The 26,419-nt window shown below is 41.8% G+C and overlaps 3 protein-coding genes across 4 annotated transcripts in view; 1 reads left to right on the forward strand and 2 right to left on the reverse strand.

Annotated features, from left to right (window-relative positions):
* The window catches only part of crb1 (crumbs cell polarity complex component 1), a gene marked incomplete at its 5' end in the record, with an annotated part of 30,518 nt that extends 30,097 nt beyond the window's left edge, over positions 1-421 (reverse strand). The window contains one exon of the mRNA XM_084067202.1: positions 343-421. Coding sequence (XP_083923328.1) covers positions 343-421 — 79 coding nt within the window. The remainder of the gene's footprint in view (positions 1-342) is intronic.
* A 2,951-nt stretch (positions 422-3,372) lies between these two features.
* On the reverse strand, positions 3,373-4,761 carry LOC311051516 (zinc-binding protein A33-like; the record flags this gene model as incomplete). Its single annotated transcript, XM_084066095.1, has 1 exon — positions 3,373-4,761. The coding sequence occupies one exon, from the start codon at positions 4,759-4,761 to the stop codon at positions 3,373-3,375; it is 1,389 nt and encodes a 462-aa protein (XP_083922221.1).
* Positions 4,762-11,388: 6,627 nt separating this feature from the next.
* anos1b (anosmin 1b) overlaps positions 11,389-26,419 on the forward strand; it is a 63,254-nt gene continuing 48,223 nt past the window's right edge. For both annotated transcript variants that reach the window (XR_014601413.1, XM_084066294.1), the window contains exon 1: positions 11,389-11,728. Coding sequence is in view for 1 of the 2 variants with exons in the window: in XM_084066294.1 (XP_083922420.1) it covers positions 11,522-11,728 (207 nt within the window). In the remaining variant the exon portion in view is untranslated. The remainder of the gene's footprint in view (positions 11,729-26,419) is intronic.

Consider the following 26,419-nt stretch of genomic DNA (forward strand, 5'->3'; position numbering starts at 1 on the left):
GATTGAAATTCAAAGCTTAGAGGTCTGTTGAGCCACACCAACATTCAACAGAGACACACGTGTTACTGTTGTTGACAAAATTGTCATTTAAGTTGTGACAGAATAAAAAAAGTTTACATGTAGCTACACAATTTTATAGCTAGTAGCAATTTATGAATAATACAATTTAATCTTATGTTAGTATGGCCATGTGGTGATTATGCGTTAATGTAGGCTCTATCTATATCCATCGATTAGAACCTAATTAAATATAAATAGCAGTTGCCAAAAAAAAGAAATACAAATAAAATAAGACACAAAACACTATGCATGCACAGTAGAATAAACAAACCAGTCACTTACCGTCATCTATCATAAATAGTGATGAGATTAATATAATGCGCGCAAGTGATTCAAATCTATGACGCCGAATTAAATCCATAATCATGATAGGAAATCATCCTGCTGGCTGTTTGAATGTCATGTCATAAAGATCCTTTTCCCAGGATGATACATCTGCCTGCAGCGTGGTGTGTGTCAACTACAGACGCACTTGAGTTGAGCCTCTCTCTCTCCTCTCGTTCACCAATCACTTGATGCGCTCTTCTCAGGCGCAATGATCCAATGGGGGATGCGTTGCCTGCTGATTTAATACCCAATATCTCGGTTCTATGTTCCAGAACTTCTTGCTCAGTTATCTCAGTATCTTTGGCGTAATAATTTTGTATATGCAGTTGGGTGTCATGCATATGGCCTAGCCTTAGATTAAGATTCTCTAGATGTATTATTTATTTATTTTTTTATCGGCTTTCACCCCCACTCACCCCAGTTACCACTGGATTGTCACCTCCAAGGCCAGTAGTTTTCCAATTTCCAAACATGTACAAATGCAAAATATAAGGTAGCCTACTTACCTGCGTGCCCCATTGATTGATTGATTGATTGATGTACTTTATTTAGTAAGACATGAGAACAACAGTACATGGAAGTACAAATTCACAATACAAGGTCTACTAAACTGGAAGACTCATAAAAGCACAGAGCTTGTTTCTTGTTTCCCAAATGTTACCTCGGTCTCTCTCTCTCGGTCTCTCGGTCTCTCTGGAGTAGTTGTGTAATCTAATAGTCCATATTTTTCAATAAAGAAGTGTTTTAATCCCGTCTGTGGCCGATTCTGTCGGAAGTTCCCAATGGGCGGTAGTGACGGGCGCATCCGGAATTTCACTCAATGTAAACAGGAAGTAAACGAGGGGAGGAAAATGGTGTTCGGCCACAGACGGAATTAAAACACTTCTTTAATGAAAAATATCGACTATTACATTGTACAACTACTTCGAAGACCGAGTTAACATTTGGGGCACGCGGGTAAGTACCTTATATTTTGCATTTGTACGTGTTTTGAGAACTACAGGCTTTGGAGGTAACAATCCAGTGGAAACTGGGGGGGTGAAAGCTAAGACTCTCGTAGATATAAAAATGTCAAAATCGATACAATAGACCTACGAGAGTCTTAATCTAAGGCTATATGGTCTACTGGATATTAAGAATAGGTCAAAATGTGGCTTGATTGTGATTACAAAAAAATCTTGTTTGGTAACTGCTGTATAGCCCAATGATTCTCAGAACCCCCCAGGGGGTCCCCAGATTGATTGATTGATTGATTGATGTACTTTATTTAGTAAGACATGAGAACATCAGTACATGGAAGTACACATTCACAATAGGCCTACAAGGTCTACTAAACTGGGAGATTCATTAAGCACTCGAGCTTGTTTAAGAGGAGATCCCCATGCACACAAATCATGATGACATATAAGAGACAGACAGATATACACACTACTATACAGAACGTCATACAATCAGCTTACAGGTTTCTGGTATGATTTGTATTAGTATTTGTGTAGGCTTAAAGCAGTAGGCTTAAAGCAGTTGAGCAGTTAAGCAGGCTAGTCCAACCAAGTGCCTTGCTAAGTGTCTGGGAGAAGGCCCATCACATCTCAAGGACTATAAAGGCAGCCCTGGCAGTGTTTTCTTCAGTGTGCTTTCCATCTCTGGAGAGACCTGATCTACTGAACTCATGATCTGGTGTAGTCTAAGTATAGGATTTTCTTATCTAACAGGTTGCTATTAGTTGTACTTTGAGTGCTTAAGTATATTAGTGCTTTAAGCAGTAGGCTGCAGTAGTTTGCATTAGTTGTATTTGTATTAGTATTTGTGTTTGAAGCAGTAGGCTTAAAGCAGTTGAGCAGTTAAGCAGGCTAGTCCAATCAGTCCAACCTTCTGGCCGAATCTAGTCCAACCTTCTGGCCGATCTACACGGTCACAGCCTTTTTCTGTTCTGGCCCCACAGTGGTGGAATGAACTCCCCACTGATGTCAGGACAGCAGAGTCACTGCCCATCTTTCGCCGCAGGCTGAAAACCCACCTCTTCAGGAAACACTACCCTGACCCTTCCATTTAGCCTTGCCTACTTGTTGTCAATTATTTGTATGAGCTCTTGTTTTATTGGATCTTGTTTATTTTGATACACTTATTGGTTTTAGCTCTTGCTCATTTGATTTTCCTATTTGTCTCATCTGTTTAAGAAAGTATGTAGCTGATATATTGCACTTTTACCTTAGCACTAGGTATACTCTAAGTTTATAGGTATAAGGTATAAGGTATACTCTTAGTTGCTTGTTTTAGAAGAGAATGCACTTAAGACTTCCGCTGATTAGTAGTTTTCTTGCCTACCTACTGTATGTTGTATGCACTTATTGTAAGTCGCTTTGGATTAAAGCGTCTGCTAAATGACCGTAATGTAATGTAATGCCTCAACCCCTACAATTCCAAGTGCTTGTCAGGTTGGGGACTCCCCAGTTCAAATTACTATATTATTATATTAATTATTATTGTTATAGTATTATATTAATTATTATTAATTATATTGACAGTGGGAGTAAAAAAAAATCCATATACATTTCTTAGATGAAATAAAGTATTTATTTGCATATAAACCGACCAAACAGCCTTCAGTTGTAAAGTTTTGTAATTTCAACAACAACAAAATTTGAAAGGGCCAGGTGTAGATAAGAGAATTGGTGAATGCCTCAATGATTTTTGTTATTTTGAAAAACAAATAAATTGATCATGCAGTAAATCTTATTCCGTAGACAGTAAACATAACGTGTTTTTTAAGATACCTTTTCAAGTGCAAACAGCAGTGAGGTATTTTACCTTTCTAAAAGTTCATAGTCTTAATTTAACTCACTGTGAGTGTAAAAAATTACCTTTAGGTTTTCAGAGGTCATTTACAGTGTAGATTTGACCTGTCCCATATGTCCACTTTCAATTTCAAAATGTTACTGGTTGCATCTCAATAGAAGTTAAACGTTTTGGTGTAGAGGTTACACATTAAACCTTCACTGGTAAGATCTTCAGAGGAGGGAATTGCCCGACAGTTCCAATGTATATAAACAGGCTCTCAGTGAAGGTGGCTGTGAACGTATGCAGGTGTGTGTTAGTTTCAGCGTCAAAGTATGACAGCTTCCCTTTATCCCAGTCTAGAATCATTCTGATCCTCCTGAGATTCTGCCTCACTGGCAGGTCGACGTTTTGCCCCGCGGACGATTGTGCATTGTATTTTCCATAATAAAACCCTATTCTCCAGTATGCACCCTCTATGTCTCCCTTCCTCTGGACTGACCCTGTTGCCATGCCAAGTATCCAGTATCTGTTTCCTCCAACCTCCACATCACAGCTATGAGTCCCTGAGTTAAAGCCCTCGGAGCCCAAGACCTGAATCCAGGGGTCAAATCGCTCCGGATTGTCGGGAAGTTCCTGTCTCACTCTGCTCCATCTCACCGTGGTCAGATCCTCAGACAGAACGAGATCTGGGTGAGCCGTGTTGGGGTCCAGAATCATGGACTGGTGGGGGACAATCTTCCCCATCTTTTCCCATACGTTGAAGGTCAAGTTGCCCATATGCTTGGCCACATCTATCAGTGCTCCTGAGATCAGCTGTGGGTCCATCTGAACGAGCTCTGTCTTCATGCCTTGAGGCAGAACCGTTATGTTCTGCATCAAGGAGATGTCATCAGCACTAAGCTTCTCCTTTATGGCACTGACTGTGTCTGAAAGGGTTTCTATGTCTCTGCTCAATCCTTGGATGAACTCTTTCATCATTTGTCTCTTCATCCCCGCTTCTTCCCTCAGTGCTTCCATCCTTGCTTCCTCTTCCACTTGGAGAAACAGGTGAAGCTTTGTAAACTCGTCCTTAATCTTTTTGGCTGTGTACTGGTTCTGGACATCGATGTGTTTTTCTATTTTATCACAGTTGAGTTTAACTCCATGAAGTGCCTTTAGTTTCTCCTGTAAGGGGTTCAGCACACTCGCGAGTTCCTTCTTCTGGTCCAGTGCAACTTCACAGATGGGCCTGAATCTGTGGTTAGTGTGTTTTTTAGAATCTCGACACACAAGGCACACTGGTTCTTGATCGTCCAGGCAGAAGAGTTTGAGGCTCTCACCGTGCAAACTGCAGACGACTGCCGCTACTGCACCTCTCTGACTTCTCTCACTTAGGAAGGTCTCACAGAGGTTCTTTAACACCAAATTACCAGGTGGGTCGCTCTTTGACGATCTCCTCCGACAGAAGGGGCATTCACCTTGTTTCTCTTTCCACCATCTCTGCAGACAGGCTTTACAGAAGCTGTGGCTGCATGACAGTATGACAGGATCATCGAAGATGTCACAGCATACAGGACAGCAGAAATCCTTATCTGGAACAAACAGTGGGAAGGACATTTCCTTTTTCTCAGATTTTCCTGTAGTTTTATTTCTAACTTTAAGCCACTGTTCTTAGAACCTTCACATTCATTTGACCAAGAAGGCAGCAACAGGTCCAAGTTCCAGTTTTATCCTGCAGTGGGGCAATCTGTCCTCTCTCAGCTGTGATATGTCTGAAGTCCAGAGGCTGTCAGAGCTCCTGTTTCTCTACACTCTGATAAACCAGTCCAGTAAGGTACATGCCAAGTAGCCCAATAAATATTGCATTGCCAGAAATACTGTTGCTCCCTCCCATGTGCTCTAATCCACTCCCACTTACAAATCAAACAATCAGTAGCAGAACTGCTTTGCATACAGCACTGTATGCAAAGCAGTTTATTTATCACATTCCAAGGAGTGTAGGAGTCTCGTGGTAAACGGAACATGAACTTGTCCTTAGGAAATTCGATAGATGGTTAGATTAGATAGCTCTGAGGAAAATCATCCAGTCACTTATCTGATAGAGTTTCATGTCATAGTTCTTAGGAAATTCATTCATTCACTTATCTGATAGAATTTCAGGTTGCACTGCAAGTCTTGGCGTGTGTATAGCTGCCCCACAGTATGTGTTACTGATACTATAATGGCCACTATATATAACAGCAATACCTATACTGTTACTGAGAACGGTAGGCTGGAATGTGAATTATTCTACTGTTCTACTGATTAGACCTATTCTGTAGGGAGAAAAGTATATAGAGAGGGTATAAGATGTGACAGATAGATAATGTCTATCCCAGTCCCCAACCCCTGACTGGGTTTAGACGTTCACACAAAAGTATTTCAAGTTCAACAGTCTACCTGTCTGAGACGAGTAAACCACATCCATCTGATACTGAAGTATCTAAAAAACAATTGATATACAGTATAAGGATTATTTGAAAATACTGGTTTGGTGTGTGCACATATTTGTGAGCATAACAACGTTCTGTGGTATTATAAATGGTCTCCTCATTAACAGGAAAGCGGAGAGGAATGTGACAGCTGCCGAGGGCTATTGAACGACACAGATTAACAATTACATGGACAGACAGACAGCTTGATGGAATGACAGAAAAAGACCACGATGTCGTGACAGGAGCCTTTACACACTGGTTGGAGGAGGATTTCTCGAATACAATTGAAGGACGTAGATCTATAGTACTTTAGTATAGGACATACTGTTTCACTGAACAGGTGTTTACTTACAGGTGCTGTAGTGATATGTTTTTTGTTAAAAGGTTAAAGCTCTATATTCCGATAGTAATCATTGCTATAGAGCAGAGATATCCAAAGTCCGGCCCAGGGACTATCATGGCATGAGCTAGGGCATATTTTTGTATGCCCCACACAGCTTCCTTCCTAAAATGCATCATTTGTGGCCCGCCAGTAGAGTCATGTGAAATTCATACATTGAAATGTGTTAATGTTAACCTTGGCAAATAGGCAATTTCTCTGTAGAATTGTAATGATTCCTAACTACTTGTTCCTTGTTTGTTCATTCTCATGATGTGAAAGAACATTTTTATTCTATTTTCACTCTGACAACTAAATAGCTACAATGGGTATTGCATAAACGGGTGTTGCACAACTTGCATTGATCCCGACTTGCGTGGTCCTCGAGTAGGCGGTGCCCGAAGGGCACAACTTGCACTGTCGTTAAAAAGAAAGTGTTGAAATGGAATGCATTTGTATATGACTTTGTTATGGTAAAAAGGTACAGTATGACAGGAGATGCAGTGGACCCCCCGGCTATAGAGTGATGACTCAGTAACAGAGGTCTCCCTGCCTCTCCAGGTCAGAAAACAGAAAATACATTTTCAGGTCGGCCACTAATTTCACCCAATCAGGAAAGAGAACCCATTTAATCAGCTTCAATTTTATAGTGTTTTTTCCTGACCTGAAAATGTATTTTCTGTTTACGAAAGAGCTGGAGAGTTGGCAAGACCCCTGTTACTGACAAAACACACTAGCAATGATTGCTATCAGAATATAGAGCTATTGAACACTTATTTTAACCAAATCATCAATTATCCTTTAATTATCTTTCCCCATCTTGTCTAGGCTATATGTACATTCCAGTGGTGATTAGAAGGTTTGCGACACTCACCCATGTTGTGCATGCTGAAACTGCAATTACCCCACCTGATCACATAGGGACACTGTTGCTCAAGTTTATTCTCTGAGCAGAAGAACCCAGTCTTAACAGAACTGTTTAATGCATGTCACCCCTTTGGAAGTTGTTCAAATGAAACAAGGAAGCCAAGTAGTGAGTTGGTGGGCAGGTCAATGGTTATTTCCCCACATATTTTCACTTTGGCAAACAGGATGTATTTTATGATTTGCATAAAAATGACCAATGTGAAACACCCAAAAGTACATAGCGAACCAGATGTACTGTAAAATATAAGAACTATAATTAGTATAGCAAATGCCCCAAATAAGATTTCCACCACAGTCTACTAAATAGAATAAAACATTTTCTTTTATGATAACAGGTAAGATAAGTTGGTTTTAAACAGCTAGGATGCTGTACACTGTGAGACTGAATGGTGAAGTCCAGGTTTGTGAAACCTGAAACAACCCTGGTGTCCCTATATCATAATAATAATAATAACGTTTAGCAAAAATAGGCACACTTTCAGCAAGAATTGCCAAGCTCTCCTATAGGGTAGTTAATACCCTCACAAAAACATGTAGTAATCCTGGTCACTATGCTGCCTCCCCCTGGTCAGCCGGGGCGCCTGTTGGAGGGGAAGGTAACTGGTTGGAATAACGTGTTCCTTCCATGTGCTACGTCCTACCGGGGAAACTCCCCCCTGTCAGGTGACAAGAAGGTCAGTTGGCTCTCATGCACTGAAGGAGGCATGAGCTCCCTGGCCTCCCTGGGCTGGTGGAGTGTAGTGCCCAGGATCACTTAGAAAATTGGCACCGGGTGAAAAAAGGGTTACAAAACCGAGGGATAAAAAAAAAAAAAAAAAAGAATTGCCAAGCTTGTAGATTTTCAGCAAAGAGATTTGGTGTAGAAGGAAAGAAGAAAGTGACCATGTATAATAGACCTCTGGAGGACCCCAGTCAACGAAGTACATGTAGGGTTTAAAAAGCAATGCTGTTGAAGGTTTGTGGGCTTCTGGAGGCAGACAACTGACAGATGAGCTGTGAGTTGTTCCAGCTGTAGGGATTACCTACTGACCACTTCAGTAACCTTGGACTAGAACGACAGTTAATACAAGAGATCACCATATGAACAGTGCACTGGAGTTCAAAGGAAGAAGTACTGTGGATTATGTCAGTAACGACGCGTTAAACACAGCAAGAGTATGGCTATGACTTGAGCTATAAACAGATTCTCTGGTTTAAAGTTCATAATGATAGCTGATAGTCCATCTGGGTCCTTTTTTTTACACTCTCAGCGTTAAATTAACACAGTGGATTTTACTGTGCAGAATCCAGTTATCCCACATCTGACTTGTTGTTAAAGCCATCTGACAGGCTGAACCAGCTGGTGCCATTCCAATCAAATTGGTCCAACTGTTCCAATTACAATTGGGGGGTATGGGGCCACGTTCTTTTTTAGCATAAATTAAACACCAGCTGACCTGGTTGAGGTGAAACATCAAGGGGGAAAACTGTAAATCTGCTTGTTAAATTAGAACAGACAGCGCTCTAATCACGGCCAAGGTCTGTCTCTGCCAGACTGCCATGGATTCAAACACAAATCTGTTCTGACAAAGTGATCTAACACACTGTGTGGATGTTGGGCTTTAAACACACGACAGGGTTTCGTCTTAGAACATCAGAGTGAAAAGGTTTTACTCAGTGGTTTGTTTGTACTGCCCCGATCTATAACATTTTGACTTGGATTGAAACGTTGAACATATGTAGCAGAGAATAATTGTATTCGGGATCTGATCTGGCAGTATACCTTTACCTATAGGCCCAATTCATGACTTAAGAGCTGAGATTCTGGCACCTTTATTCCACCAAACATCAATTCTCCTTTGTCTGTCTGTGCATCTGCCTGTCTTTGTAGTTTTCTTCTTTCTTTCTTTCTTTCTTTATCTCTCTCTCTCTCTCTCTCTCTCTCTCTCTCTCTCTCTCTCTCTCTCTCTCTCTCTCTCTCTCTCTCTCTCACTCACTGTTTCTTTCTCTAGCCAAATCTTAGACATTTGGTTTTAATCAACGAACATATTTGGATAGACAGTGAGTGCTTCTGGTGTGTGTGTGTGTGTGTGTGTGTGTGTGTGTGTGTGTGTGTGTGTGTGTGTGTGTGTGTGTGTGTGTGTGTGTGTGTGTGTGTGTGTGTGTGTGTGTGTGTGTGTGTGTGCGCGCGTACGTACGTAAATGTGTACATGTCTGCTGGGGAGGGTCTTTACGCCACTAATGGTTTATTCAGAAACCTGAGCAGGGTGTTTTATAAAAATACGAAAATGCTCTGTCTGTTGTTAAGATAATGGCCAGCTGTGTGTGTGTGTGTGTGTGTGTGTGTGTGTGTGTGTGTGTGTGTGTGTGTGTGTGTGTGTGTGTGTGTGTGTGTGTGTGTGTGTGTGTGTGTGTGTGTGTGTGTGTGTGTGTGTGTGTGTGTGTGTGTGTGTGTGTGTGTGTGTGTGTGTGTGTGTGTGTGTGTGACCTCAGAAAACCTAACCTAACCTGACCCCAGGTAGTACTTCTATCAGAGAGCACACTCCACTCCTCTTACCTCCCTCTCCCTCCCTATTCTTCGCTCTCCCACTGAATATTCTCAGGTGTAGTAATAGCCCTACATATGTCAGCCTACCAGTGCCTATAGGACAGAAAAACAAAAGCTTTTATAGGGACACGTTCTACCAGGCCAAACAATGCCTGTAGTATTATAATATTTATATGACTCAATTTCCCCTAAACCAAAACGTAACTGATTCTTTTCACATCTTGTTGCCAACAGGGTTTAATTTGTCTATTGGGTTACAGTTTCATATAAATAAACATCTTTCAAGTTCAAAATGGTGCTCTAAACATTTAGATTTTGCCCTGGCCTTAGTAACCCCTATTTGGCGTAGTAGTGACTGACTGACTGACTGACTATAGCTGGCTGCTACATCGACACGTTGTTAGAGTCTGTTTCCCATCGTTAAACATCTCTTTATTAGTCTGGTCTAATAATCACACTCTTTATACCGGGCCTGAAGGGGAGGTTCGTTACCAGAATAACAAAACTGTTTAGTAGAAATAATAGCAGTTACTTAAACCATTAGCTCATATCTTCTGCCTCCCTTTATTTCCACCGTTTTGAGCCCAATCATGACACAATTAATCAGGTTAGGTTTAGGACAAAATTATCCAAATGGAAAATGTCCCGTAGTAGACGTAGTAGTAGCCTACATTAATAATTAGCTGCCAAGTTAAGCCTCATTTACACTCAGTTGCACACTAGTGGTGCCTGCTGCAAATTAAATAGCAGATATGCAAGCTCACAACGCGTCACATTCGTGACGCGCTGTGAGCTTGTAGATCTTTTATTTACTGAGCACGACACCGGCACACAACTTAAGTAAGTAAGGCAAATCAAAAAAGTCAACCAAAGAACAAGATGTCTGTACAGGATCTCCTTACTGGTCAGTAGGAATACATTGAGGACTCTAGCAGGAGCACTCATCCAATGTCACTTCGACTATGCATGCACCATGGTACCATAGCACCACAAAGACCTTAAAAACAAGGCTCCAGACATCCAGAAACAAACTGGTCGGGCTACTGCTTGGCCTCACACCTACGACTCATCTAACCCCTGCTCATTTTTCTAGGGTGGGATGGCTCAGGGTAGAGGATAGAGTACAGCAACTTGCAATGGGCCTGGTGAGGTCTACAAGATACACTACACCACAGAGACACCCATACCTGTAAAACTACTTCAAAAACGTCAAAGATGTCCACAAACACAACACCAGAGGGAGCTCCACAAATCACATTCAACCCAGATTTGGCTCAAACAAGGGGTTACATTTGTTGTACTGCTATGCCACCAAAATGTGGAATGCCCTACAAACAGTCATAAAAAAGTGTGACTCCTCCTTACTCTCCTTCAAAACCGCTCTAAAAGAGCACTTACAGGTGGCTGCAATTCGGAACTGGCCCCTGTAAAAAAAAGTCCAACCCCCCCAACTGTTTACTGTACATTTTTATTTTTGAAGACGTTTATATGATGTTTTTGTATAGTATTGTATATTTGTCTGTCATTAAATGTTTCGATGAACCCAAACTGTTTACTCTACAGTTTTATTTTTGATTACTACTCATTTATGTTTTTGCATAGTTTTGTATATTTGTCTGTCATTAAATGATTATGAATTGAATACACATGGACCGCAATGGAAACAAGCCATAGTGCTCTCTTGGGTTTTAATCCTTTAGCAGAACTTGAATAGAACTGTACTTTCTGTGCTTTTTTTGTGCAAACTGTTAATAAAGTATTCAATCAATCAATCAAGTATAAATCAGGATTTTAGCGGATAGTGCTTGGATGATGATGATGATGAGTCGCACGTGCACCGGTGGTGGGCGTGTCCTCGAGGAGGAGAGCAGAGCGGGGTTGAGAGAGATGTCTTCATTCTTTACTTCATCACGGGAGGGAGAGGAGGCTGACAGACACACACGCACACACATACATAGACCCACACACAAGTTCTGTTCTGGGGGGAATAAAAACACTTTGAGACATATTTTTTTAAACGGGTCTTTGATTTATATCACTCGTGTTTTTGCTTTTATACTTTATTATTTCATGTGTAAATCTACCCCCCGGGTCGGTGTGATGTGTGTGCGCCCCGCCGCTCTGGTGCTCCTGGTCGGGGTGCTGCTGGCAGCAGGACGCAGGACGCCTCCTCCGGAGCAGGACGACGTCCAGGAGAAGGTGACCAGCGCGAGATGCGCGTCCAGGTGCCTCACTCTGCACGTGACGCAGCTGACCGCAGCCTTTAAACATCTCCAGGTACAATATCAATATCACTGCTGTTTTAACTCAGAAGATGATGTGCTGTGTGTGTATGATTCATTTATTTACAAAATGTATTGCCTACTCACTACTACTACTGTAGTATATGACCCTGTCATGACATGCCTTATAGTAGCCTATATTTATGGGAAACAAGTTGTATAGCCTTTTTTTGGGTGGCATCTCCAACTTTACTACAACAGGTCTGGCTAGAAAGTGAAAACTGAAACAAAACCCACAAGTCTCATGAGCTATTTGCCAGTCATTGTTGTCTATGTCAGTGGTTCTCAAACCCTTTTGTGTCAAGGACCCCAAATTGATATGTATTTGGCTTTAAAAAAAGTTTTGACATTATTCAAAAATGTTCCAAACATTTTAGATATTTTTTGAATATTTTCAAAAATGGCAGATGTGTGACGCACTGAGCTTGTATATCTGTTATTTTTGAATAGCCAAAGTATAAATGGATAAAGTGGTTAAAATGATTGTGATGCCACATTAACTACTTTAGCTGGGGACCCCTTGGAACCCCCTCAAGGACCCCCGGGGGTCCCCGGACCCCACTTTGAGAACCAATGGCCTACATATATGACGCTGTCATGACATGCCATATACTAGCCTATATTAGGGGAAACAAATTGTATAGCCTGCTTCTTTCTTTTTTTGGGTGGCATTCATCCCTACTACTACATCAACAGGTCCGGCTAGAAAGTGAATTGGACAAATTGTGAACTGAAACAAAACCCACAACAAGTCTCATGAGCTGTTTGCCAGTCAGTGTCTGTGAGACTGTGACAAAGACCACTGGTCTGTGTGATGGAGTGAGTGATGGATGGATGGATGGATGATTGTGTGTCACCTTTACGCTATCGCGATAACGTGGCTAATTAAACACTTGGATTAATGTATGCTATCGCGATAACACCTGGTTAATGGTCAATAGAATGAATTGCCAGGGTGGAACTGGCTCTTCTGTCCTGTCATGTATAGTTGCTGTAATAGTTTTGCACAATTGCTCATCTGCACTGTAAACACCCATCTGCGCCGTCGTGGCCTTTGTAGTGTGGAATGCGAGATTAACAGGGACATTAGGACGTTACCGAGGAAGAAAAGCCACTTATCACTAACGGCTTCAACATGTGCAGTGTGAGCAGTGTGTGCGCTGTAGTGGGTGGGAAAGTCATTAACCACAGAGTTCAGTCCCAATGCTGTGTGTGTGTGTGTGTGTGTGTGTGTGTGTGTGTGTGTGTGTGTGTGTGTGTGTGTGTGTGTGCGTGTGCGTGTGTACACACTTGCGTGTTTGCATGTGTGCAAATGCACAAAATGTGTGTGTCCCCTGGTCCATGGCCATAGATCTATGGCCACCTGTGTGTTAGGTAATGAGGGTGCCCCCTGGATGACTTGTAGCAGGGAGATGTGTGTGTGTGCGTGCGCACGTGCTCGTGAGAGAGGGAGAGAAAGGTGTGAGAGTGGGAACATTAGGGTTCAGTCTTTACGAAGTGGAGTCCAGTAAGTTGGATGTTGACCATCAAACAGCGGTGGTTTAAAATGAGACCATAACTTTTGTGATGATGTTGTTAGCCACCGAAGCCCAACATTACATCAGCAGCCTTCACCTGTGTTCTGACTCTTCCTCGTTGGTAACTTCAGACAAACAACGAACAAAAATTAACACCAGGTCTCAGAAGAATGTTTTTTGCGTCATCCAATTTCTTCAATTTTAGAAGTAGCCTACTATATCCAAATTGAATATTAAAATACTTGGTTTGAAAAGTCTGTTTAGGGATTCATCACCCAGTAACACATACAAAAAAATAATAATAATAATGTCAAAGTCAAATATTGAATTATGTTCACCTTCATTGACCGATTCATTGCGCTACACAGTAAAAACCACAGTGTTTAATGTATCCATTTGTAACTCGGAGAGTGCACAAATGTAACCAATGGACCCGTTAACACTGAGCATTTTGCAGGGTACACGAGCACCTCAGAGGTTTGGGAACGTTGAGGAGTTTGTGCTTAGCTACATCTTTGGAGAGAAACGGAGACAACATTAATCTCCGAAATTGCGATTGTGAAATCCTGCCGTATCATAGGACAGTTCTCAGTGCCTAGAGAGGAGGAGTGATGGATGACTGTGTGTGTGTGTGTGTGTGTGTGTGTGTGTGTGTGTGTGTGTGTGTGTGTGTGTGTGTGTGTGTGTGTGTGTGTGTGTGTGTGTGTGTGTGTGTGTGTGTGTGTGTGTGTGTGTGTGTGTGTGTGTGTGTGTGTGTGTGTGTGTGTGTGTGTGTGTGAGAAAGAGAGAGAATGAGAGCATTTGAGGTACATAACTTTTGACGCAATAACCATGGACTTTTTGATAACACTTAAAGCCACCATGACATCAGCCTGGACAAATAGAGCTTTACTCATAACACGCACGCACACACACACACACACACACACACACACACACACACACACACACACACACACACACACACACACACACACACACACACACACACACACACACACACACACACACACACACACACACACACACAGAATACTTTGCTTCCTCCTGTGGCTGTGGGTATGATGTGTTTCTGACTTCATGTGGGTGAACCCAGTGTTTTTGGCTTTTTGTGTTAGTGTGTTAGTGTGTTTGTGTGTGTGTGCGCGTGTGTGTGTGTGTGTGTGTGCGTGGGTCGGTCTGTGTGTGTGAGAGAGAGAGAGACCCTATGTATGTGTGTGTGTCTGTGTGTGTGTCTCTGTGTGTGTGAGTGTGTGTGGGTGTTCTGTGTGTCTGTGGCCAGTGTGTAGCCACTAGAATGTGAGTCACCAGCGATCTATTTACACCTCTCTCTGCTCCTCTGGGTTTTCCACCACTTTCCCAGCTATGGTGTCATATGTTAATTATAGTCCTTGATGTATCTGCCCGTGCATTTTTGTGTGCACATGAGCGTGCTAGTATGTCATATCTGTAGGTTAGTATGTCATATGTGTACTCTATCTGTGTGAGTTTTACACATAAAGCGAATTCAGGCTGGTTTAAACGCCTTGATATATCAATACCACTGCATCGCTGCTTGAGATAGTTTGTTACTGGGTGTCGGTTCAGATTAGATCTGATCTCATCTATTCAGCTGTCATGGTGGCTTAGTGCCGATGAAAAGGTCACATCACACTTAAATTAAGGCTTTCCTCTGCACAGGCTTAAGCCTGATTTATATTAAAATACCGAAAATAGGTAATTTATAAGCTCACAACATGTCACGGATGTGACGTGTTGTAAGCTTGTAAACTTGCTATCTTTGGCACGTGACTCAGAGCGTAAACGAGGCATAACAATGAGTGCAAGTCTGGAATAAGCTAAACGCTATTGACAGCTTGGGCGTCCAGTGGCATGGGGGTGAAGTTCCTTCTCGCCACCATGGGCCGGGCGCTCCAAAGAACACAACTGGCCGTGTTCGCAGTTGGGAAGCCGGTTGGGGAGGGGGATCTCTGTCGCTGCACTAACGACTTCTGCAGGTCGGTTTGGGTGCCTGACTGTTCAGCAGGGAGTGGAAATGTTCCTAGCATGTTTCTTCGCAAACGTTAAACAACCTTTTACTGTGTAGCACTAGCATGACCATCTCTCATATACAGATAATAGTAAAGGGCTGAGGAGAATATTTTAAGAGTATATTTCCTGTAGTTGTTGTGGTTCGAGCCTACCGGTTGTGTGTCAGAGAGGACATGGGCATGTGTGTTCACTAGCATCGTGTGTGTCCTTGCTCTGTGGTAGGTCATTCTAATCAGGCCTCCACGGGGTCATTCAGCCAACCAGTCACACTCTGACGAAGACCAGAGATAACCAATCACCACGTCAAATTAGACACAGAAAGACACACATATGAGTATTTGGTTAGACAGGTGCAGGTAAGACAAACAGACTGATAAGCATATGAGGGCTGCAGCTAACATTTATCTTCTTAGCGATTATTCTATCAGTAACTTTTTCGTTTAATCGTTTAATTGACAAGCACGGTTTATTGGGGTACTTTTTTTTATGTAACAGTCAGGTAGAGGGGCTGACAGACATACTTAAAAGGCTGCAATCCATAACTTTTTAGGTCCTACCCGCTATTCAAACCTGGGTCTCCCGCGTGAGAGACCAGATTTTTACCAGTCAGCCAAGAGGGGAGATAGTGTACTTATAAGCTTCAGGCAGCACCAGTGGTGGAAAAAGTAATAATAATAATTGTAATAATAATCAAAATCTACAAAGTAACTAGTAACGAAAGTTTTCAAATAATAGTAGTGGGGTAAAAATCGTATCGATTAGTCACCCCATGGAGAATTGAATTAATGGATATTTTTTAGTTTTTGTTGCATTCCTAAGCCAATAATTTGATGACCAGCGGACCTGTAAGGCAGCGGTTCCGGTAGGAGACACAAAGGAGACTCTTTGTGTCTCCTACCGGAACCGCTGCCGGTCATCAAATTATTGGCTTCGGAATGCGACAAAAACAAAAAAAAATCCATTAATTCAATTCTCCATGGGGTGAATTAACTAATCGAGAAAGAAAAAAAGGTAATTTTGTGGGTGAACTATCCCTTTAAAGAGAATCAAACAGACAGACACATGAAGGCAGATACTGTAGACCATCAGAGGGCGATGTCTAAAAAAAGAAGCTTTTATTGATTTACACGAGAGCTTCTCTCCTTTTCTCTCTCTGTCTGTCTCGCCTCCTGTGTCTCCCTCTCCCCTTTCTCTTCCTCCGTGCAGCTGCATGACCGCAACGTTATTCGATCAGTTAGAAACGGTAGTAAACTTTTAGTCGCGTTGGAAAAGAGTTTCACCTGAAACCAGAACAAAAGAATCGGTAGCTGTAAATCCTCAGCAGCAGGTAGAGGTAGCTTTGAGCGGCACGGCTTTGGTCTCTTTGGCCCCTTCATTCCTTCAACTTATACGGCGATACGCACTGAAATACGCAGTGCTAATTAAACTACTAAATGTTTACACTTGTTTTACACGGTTAAATACACGTGTTAATTTATTCATTATTTGTAAGTCTGAGAGTGCACGAGCCATTTGCTCACTCTCAGAGCTAAGTGCACACTGAGGATTTTCCAGGGTAAAGTTCGCCCACATCAAACATGTAAAGTAATACTCCAGCTCTGGCCGGGCTGATGACTTCTTCGCATTTGAAGTATTGTGTTTAGTGCTCTTTGTGTCGTAGCGTGTCTCATTTGCCATGCATGAAAGTCATCGTGCACTCGAGCGTGTCGGTTAATAAAAGGGAGACCCCTTCCTTATAAACAGACGAGGCAGATGCAATAAAACACCCACTTTGTTGTGATGCATGTTGTTGTTTACAGGATGCGGGGCACCACCAGCAGTAACAACCCGCATGCTTGAATGCACGTACGCACACGTGCGCACAGTTGCGCGCAGCCACGCACACACACACACACACACACACACACACACACACACACACACACACACACACACACACACACACACACACACACACACACACACACACACACACACGCACGTGCACACATCCGTGTGTCACAGCTACTGTCGGGAAAGTTCAGACCTCAACTTGGACTTTCAGGGAAGAGGTTTATGTGAATCTGTGTGTAAGTTGGTCATACACATATACACACTCGTACATACAGTACATAGGCACACACACACACACACACACACACACACACACACACACACACACACACACACACACACACACACACACACACACACACACACACACACACACACACACACACACACACACACACACACACACTTCATAGCCTTGTTTGCCTCTGGTCATCTGTGTGTGATTAGCAGAGTTAATGCCTCATGTTAAATAGACTGAGAAAGTTTCTACCGCGTTTCACCACAAACACTGACCACAACACGCGCACGCACGCACGCACACACACATGCACAGAAATTCTCTTTTTACACAGAATATGCAGACAGGTCTCTCTCTCTCACACTTCAGACCTCTCTCTCTCACTCACACACGCACACACATGCACGCACGCACACACACACACACACACACTCACACACACAATTGTTTTATTGCACTGCATCTGGCTGAAGTGTGATTTACATCTCCATCTCTAAGAACCACAGCCTGGGTTCACTCAAGTGTGTGCAGCTGGCCGTGTTGCATGTGTTCCTGAGCATGCGTGTGGATAGTATGTTTGTGTTTGTATTTGTAGGTGTATACTGTATGCATGCATGTTGCTAGTGTGTGTGTGTGCTCCTGCCTCTTTCCTGCCGTCGTATATGCAGTAATATCCAGCTTGTTATTCCTGTACAGTGATTACTGTAGATTGTCGAGCTATCAGGACCATGTGGAAGTCCTTAGAGAAGTTTTTTTTCATTTTTTTCGTTCTTCTTTCAGCAGTGGGTCAGGTCTACTTTTGATGGCTGCCCTCAAAAGACAAAGAGTTACAAAATGTATTAACCCATCAAGACCGGGAGAAGCGTCTGTGTCATTTTTAGATTTGAGCTAAAAAGCATTATTTTACACTTTGCTATTCAAAAATAGCAGATCTGCAAGCTCATAGCGCACTATGAGTAAATTCAAAAATAGCAGATCTACAAGCTCATAGCGCGCTATGAGTAAATTCAAAAATAGCAGATCTACAAGCTCATAGCGCGCTATGAGCTTGTAGATCTACTATTTTTCAATAATCATGAACATTTGGGCAAATCTTTGAATATATATATTTTTAAAGCGAACATTTGGAACTCAAATCTTTGCTTCTGGGGGTCCCTGGAACAATATTTTTTTAGATGGGGGTCCGCGGCCAAATACATATAATTTTGGGGGTCCTTGACATGAAAAAGTTTTAGAACCACTGATATATATATTTTGTTCCAGGGACCCCCCAGAAGTAAAGATTTTAGTTCAAAATGTTTGCTATTAAAAATATATATTGAAAGATTTGCATACATTTTCACGATTAAAAAAATAAATAGCAGATCTACAAGCTCGTAGCGTGGCACTTGGTGCCGCGCTATGAGCTTGTATATCTGCTATTTTTGAATAGCCAAAGAAATCTAAAATGACACAGTTGCTTTGCCGGTCTTAAAGGGTTAATGAGCACTCTCAGGGTGAGAGCGATCATATATTTCCCATTGGTGTCCAAAGAATGGAGCCAGAGAATGTTTAAGAGCCCCTACTGATCTGCAACCCAGCCAACGTGGAAAGACTTTTATTAGAAAAATACAGCCTGTTTCTTGTTCGTTATCCTTATCCTTTAAGTCATTCATCGCAATCTGGTGAGAATCATCTCTTGAGATATGTCATGTACCGCACAATACTCTGTGCTTACTGAAATGGATTTTAAACTATTTAAGCCAAGATTAATGGTACAGGCTTCTGTTTATCAATGTAGCATTTGTGGTAAAATAATGATAAAACTTGTATGAACATAGATTATGTAGTGCAAAATAATGTCATCATCTTATAGACGCTTTTATATTATGATTTGTATGTTGAATTCTGGATGACTTGTATTCATACTAAAGTGAGCGTCCGGGTGGCGCAAGGGACAAGTTCCTTCCCCCTACCATGGATGGGTTTGAATCCTGCTGGTGATTCCGGATAGACCGAGTGAAATCATTAGGTCACCAATATCTGTGTAACGCGAGCAATGACGGACAGGGATTTTGGAATATGTTTCACCATGCAATGATGTGAACGAAATGACTACTCGACCTTCTTAGAGCTCAGATGCAACAGATGAAGGAGATCAATAACATATTTATCATGCCCAGGCAGCTATACAACCCACGTTTCTACCAATGTTCAGCATCTGATAGGAATGAAAACGCCCTCATCAGAGTTCAAGGTGACTGACTATACCTTGGGCAATCTCAATTTCAAAGTGGTGGCAGAGTAACAGCAGTCATAGCTATTTTCTCCTACAGCACAGTAAATGAATGTCCACTTCTTCATACCAGCACAATCATCAGTCAGTGATATCCACCGCCACCTTCCTTTCACCTCCTCTTCTCTTACTTCATCTCCTTCTCTTTACAATTACCTCTCTCCCTCGCTCACTCTCTTTCCCAACATATGTAGCTGTTTTGACCCCATCCTCCTCCTCCACCATCACCACCGCCACACACAGTGGTACAACAGACACACACACACACACACACACACACACACACACACACACACACACACACACACACACACACACACACACACACACACACACACACACACACACACACACACACACACACACACACACACACACACACACACACGCACATGTGACGCACACACACACGCACACACACACACACACACACACACACACACACACACACACACACACACACACACACACACACACACACACACACACACACACACACACACACACACACACACGACTGACAGAAACTCCATTCTGACCACCGGTAAAGGGCCGTGTGGCACGCAGACCCATTTAAACTGTCCTGATTGACTCTGACAGCAAATATGCCCCATGAAATTGACGAGGGGTGGAGAGGGAGTTAGAGCAACAGACAGGAGGAGAGATGTAGGCAGAGGGGACAGAAAACAAAATGTGTGAAGGAGCGAAAGAGAAAAAAAGAGGGAGAGGGTCTGGAGTGAGACAGAGGATACAGGGACAGACAGGGGTGGAAAAAGTACTCACGTTTTTTACTTAAAGTAAAAGTATCAATACTTGCAATATGGAAATACTCTGTTACAAGTAAAAGTCCGGAATTCAAAATGTGCTTGAGTAAAAGTACAAAAGTATTGGCATCAAAATGTACTTAAAGTACCAAAAGTAAAAGTAGTAATTAGCAGAATGTCCCATTTCAAGTTTTCAAATTCATAAAATAGCAGATCTACAAGCTCACAATGCGTCGCATCGCGACGCTTTGTGAGCTTGTAGATCGGCTATTTTCAAATGGCCGAAATCTTTATTGTAATAATAATCAAAATCTACAAAGTAACTAGTAACTACCGTTTTCAAATAAATGTAGTGAAGTAAAAGTACAATATTTGGATCCCAGATGTAGTGGAGTAGAAGTAAAAGTACTGAAAATTGGAAATACTCCGGTAAAGTATAAATACCAAACAATGACAGTACTTAGTTACTTTACACCACTGGCAGAGGGGACAGAAAACAAATGTGTGAAGGAGAGAAAGAGAAAAAAAGAGGGAGAGGGTCTGGACTAGTGAGACAGGGGATACAGGAACAGAAAGCAGAAACATTCCTCCATGAAGCTGTTTTACACACCCGGAGATATTGATCTGGTCTCTGAGCGTTCTCCAGCTCTCTGATTGTAACATGTTTATAATGGACCGCTCTGTATCCATCTGTCATCACAGCCATTATCTTCACCATAATGAAAAGTCAGGTTGTTTCTTCTTTTGCAGCGATATATGAATATTTTATTAGGCAAAAAATGTAAACAGCACAATTACATTTATAATACTTTGTCTAAAAGGCCCGTCCAAAAAAGTCCTTGCGGTCTTGTTTCCATTGGGGTCCTTGGTATTCAATTCATAGACATATATAGTAGCAACCAAACAGTTATCAAATATCAACACAAAAATACAGAAAAAAATAACAATATATGTACAATCAAAACAAAAAATGCAGAAAATACTTGATACTAGTGTCGTACTTGTTGATAGTGTCGCTCGGCAAAATTTGCCAATCTACAGTACAAGCTCACAACGTGTCGTGATGCGACACATTGTGACTTTGTAGATCTGTTATTTTTGTACCTGACAGACAATAAATGTTTAGCTTTAGACATTATAAGCATTATAAATATCTCTGGTGGTTTGAATCCCCCTTCGGCTGGCTGGTGGATATTTGTATTTTTTTGGGGGGGGGGTATCTAGGACTGCTGCACTTACTTCCTGGGAGGGAAGGAGATGGAAAGAGAGAGAAAGTAATTGTCAATCTCCAGAGGAAACCTTAACCAGTTTGAACAGCGCAGAACACAGCGGAGGTTATGTGATGATGACGAGGGAGATCAATTCAACACACTTGATTGTTGAGAATACTTTAGAATGCAGCTCTTTGTGTTGGTGGGGCCACTGTAAGCGACGCACGTCTGCTCTTTAAGATTTCAGGGCATAGAGACAGTACAGCCTTTAAAAAGAGGCGGGGACCGTGATAAATTACTTCTACAGAGAGAGGCCTTTTGGATACACACAACACCCCAAAGGCTTAAATGAAGAATTGTTACTTGGCTGTTTTATTTATCATATATAATTGTTTTTCTGGGTACTGTAAGGTGGTACAGTTTTTATGAAAGTATTTTTAAGACAATGTATTTCTTAGGTACATTAAACATTGTGTAACAATGTGTAACATTCATGTGTGTGGCCTATAGTCTTAATACACTGCACAGTGTTATACTGTAAGTGTGTATTTGGTTCCTATGTATGTATATATATATATAATCCATATAGGGCCTCTCTAATTAAACTTGAATTAATGTTTTTCTATTCCTATTTTACATTTTTACGGGGCCAGAGCTCTGCTCTGGACACGTATTGTTATTCGCATTATTCTGTCACTTCTGCCACTTTTCGCAGTTCTGGCTGAACCGCGCTGTCGCTTTTTACGAAACTCGGCCATATGGTAGATGGTCATGAAAAACGATCAAAAAATAATTCTCACAATCTTTCGTCCAAAGGTGGCGCTATAGCACTCAATTGAAAATGCCAACTTTGACCAGGTACAACTCATGCCCTGTTTGACCTACAGCCATGAAACTTGGATACACATATGCGTCTCCTCATGCTGAACAACTTTCACACTCTGACTTTTGACCTCTGACCTTTAGATCTCCCACCATTTTGAATTATATGAAAAACAGTCATTGGCTCCTAACTTCTGCATTTTTTCACTTATGGAAAATCCGTTGGATATTTTTGTAGAAAGTGGTCCAAAGTTCAAGTGTGAAACGTTTCGTGCAGATTGCTGAAAAATCCCAGGAGGAGATAGATTTTAACTATTACAGTTTTATGAAAATTATTCATCTGTGCCTAAAACATACATGCAGACTCACATTTCTTTGAAACTTTGCAGAAATGTACAGGGTCATTCCAAATATCACTGAAACCAATCTTACTCCAATTGGCCAAAAGGGGGCGCTATAGCAATTTTTTGAAAAGGCAGATTTTAAACAGGCATAAGTCATGCCTCGTTTGGCCGAAAGTCGTGAAACTTGCTTACACATGTGCCTTGACTCATGAGGAACACACGTATCGATTTGACCATTAAGCTCCGCCCTTAGATTTTCCGCAATTTTGAGCAGTTTGAAAAATACTTGTTTTTGCCAGTTCTGGCTTAACCGTGCATACGCTTTTTACGAAACTCGGCCATATGGTAGATGCTCATGAAAAACTACCAAGAAATAATTCTCACACTCATTCGTCAAAGGGTGGCGCTATAGCACTCAATTGAAAGTGCCAACTTTGAACAGGTACAACTCATGCCCTGTTTGACCTACAACCATGAAACTTCGATACACACATGCGTCTCTTCATGCCCGACAACTTTCGTGGTCTGACTTTTGACCTCTGACCTTTAGATCGCCCACCATTTTGAATTATATGAAAAACAGTCATTGGCTCCTAACTTCTGCATTTTTTCACTTATGGAAAATCCGTTGGAAATTTTTGTAGGCAGTGGTCCAAAGTTCATGTGTAAAATGTTTCGTGCAGATTGCTCAAAAATCCCAGGAGGAGATAGATTTTAACTATTACAGTTTTATGAAAATTATTCATCTGTGCCTAAAACATACATGCAGACTCACATTTCTTTGAAACTTGGCAGAAATGTACAGGGTCATTCCAAATATCACTGAAACCAATCTCACTCCAATTGGCCAAAAGGGGGCGCTATAGCAATTTTTTGAAAAGGCAGACTTTAAACAGGCATAAGTCATGCCTCGTTTGGCCGAAAGTCGTGAAACTTGCTTACACATGTGCCTTGACTCATGAGGAACACATCTATCTCTTTGACCAGTAAGCTCCGCCCTTAGATTGTCCGCAATTTTGAGCAGTTTGAAAAACACTTAAACCCAGGATTTTTCGGCTATTTGCGTGAAACTGTATCATCTGTGTGATCTCCTTTTTCACAGTTACTTATCTGTTGGGCCAATGGCGTCTCCCTTAAATGAATGCCTCACAATCTCAGGGTCGCCAGTTCAAGCCTCACTTGATGCAGACTTAATTTAAGTTGAATTGCAAACAACATGACTGTATCATTGAATACATGTGCAACTGGTAAAGGTAATGATGAAATGCTTCTTGGAGAGAGTATGTTTTTGCAATGTATGACAAACTTCATTGTGAAAATAACCGATCTACAATCTCAAAACTTTTCAGATAGCAACATGTTTCTGAGCTTGTAGATCGGCTGCTTTCACTGGTTCACTTTTATCTTCAACAGATGACCTCAGCCTGGACAAAGCTATAGCCCTATAGGTAGTGTCTCAGCCTGTGAATCCAAAGGTCGAGAGTTTGATTCCTGTCAATGGCAATAGGTTGAGATGTCAATGGGTGAGGTTTTTCACCTGGGATTGCCCCCCTGCGTCCTATATATGACCACCTCAGCTGGGTTGGGCTGAAAAGAATATTCGCCTGTTGGAATCATTTGCTTTGTCTCAATTTCAATCTATTCCCTTTCCATGTCTTATTGTGCTATTATTACGGGGCCAGAGCTCAGCTCTGGACCTGTTTTGTTATTGGCAGTATTCTGTCACTTCTTCTGCCACTTTTCGCAGTTCTGGCTGAACCGTGCAGTCGCTTTTTACGAAACTCTGCCATAAGGTAGATGGTCATGAAAAACGATCAAGAAATAATTCTCACAATCTTTCGTCCAAAGGTGGCGCTATAGCACTCAATTGAAAATGGCAACTTTGAACAGGTACAACTCATGCCCTGTTTGACCTAGAGTAATGAAACTTGAATACACATATGCGTCTCCTCATGCTGAACAACTTTCACCCTCTGACTTTTGACCTCTGACCTTTAGATCGCCCACCATTTTGAATTATATGAAAAACAGTCATTGGCTCCTAACTTCTGCATTTTTTCACTTATGGAAAATCCGTTGGAAATTTTTGTAGGCAGTGGTCCAAAGTTCAAGTGTTAAACGTTTCGTGCAGATTGCTCAAAAATCCCAGGAGGAGATAGATTTTAACTATTACAGTTTTATGAAAATTATTCATCTGTGCCTAAAACATACATGCAGACTCACATTTCTTTGAAACTTGGCAGAAATGTACAGGGTCATTCCAAATATCACTGAAACCAATCTCACTCCAATTGGCCAAAAGGGGGCGCTATAGCATTTTTTTGAAAAGGCAGACTTTAAACAGGCATAAGTCATGCCTCGTTTGGCCGAAAGTCGTGAAACTTGCTTACACATGTGCCTTGACTCATGAGGAACACATCTATCGCTTTGACCAGTAAGCTCCGCCCGTAGATTGTCCGCAATTTTGAGCAGTTTGAAAAACACTTAAACCCAGGATTTTTCAGCTATTTGCGTGAAACTGTATCATCTGTGTAATCTCCTTTTTCATAGTTCCTTGTCTGTTGGTCCAATGGCGTCTCCCTTAAATGAGTGCCTCACAGTCTCAAGGTCGCCAGTTCAAGCCTCTCTTAACGCAGACTTAATTTAAGTTGAATTGCAAACAACATGACTGTATCAATGAATACATGTGCAAATGGTAAAGATAACCTGAAATGCTTATTTGAGAGTACGATTTCTCAATGTATGACATACTTCATTCTGAAAATAGCCGATCTACAATCTCAAAACTTTTCAGATAGCAACGTGTTTCTGAGCTTGTAGATCGGCTGCTTTCACTGTTTTCGGTAGCGAGGAGACATACAATTTCTCTATTGGTAAATGGTTTGTGAACGAGTGATCTTAGTGTTGGCTTGGTTCATGACAGAAGGCAAGAGTTTATGATCTTCAACAGACAACATCAGCCTGGACAAAGCTATAGCACTATAGGTAGTGTTGCAGCCTATTAGCCTATCATGGGGCGGCCATAGCTGGGTGGTTAGTGAGCACGCCTAGGGAACCAGAGGCCCTGGTTGCCCCAGGTTTGATTCCGGGCCATCCCAGCATATGCGTCGATGAAATGCAATTTGTCCCTGAGCAAGACTCTTAACCCCTAATTGCTCACAGGTTCTCATTGGAAACAAGACCACAAGGACTTTCATGAACGACCTGTTAAAAGGAATTATCCTTATCCTAGTCCGAAGGTTGAGAGTTCGATTCCTGTTAATGGCAATAGGTTGAGATGTCCAATCTATCCATTCTGTTTCCATCTCTCTCTCTCTCATCAATCTATTCCGTTTCCATGTCTCTCTTCAATCTATTCCGTTTCCATGTGTCTCTCTCTCTCTCTCTCTCTCTCTCTCTCTCTCTCTCTAGTCTCTCTCTCTCCAGTTTCCATGTCTGTCTGTCTCTCTCTCACTGGCCCCGTATTATCGCTGCTTGCAGCTATATTTGTAACCTTCATATTCTGTAAAGTGATTATGTGTATATATCTGAGACTGTCTTTAGAAATGTGTGCACTTATTTAGCGTCTGCGTTGCTGCGGCTGGGTCATGAAATAAATAAGAGAGCCTAAAAGGACTTTCAGTGAGTGCTGGTGATTTATGATTTACCTGT

This window comes from Gymnoscopelus microlampas (genome assembly GCF_963454915.1).
Source record: "Gymnoscopelus microlampas genome assembly, chromosome: 9".
NCBI lineage: Eukaryota > Metazoa > Chordata > Actinopteri > Myctophiformes > Myctophidae > Gymnoscopelus > Gymnoscopelus microlampas.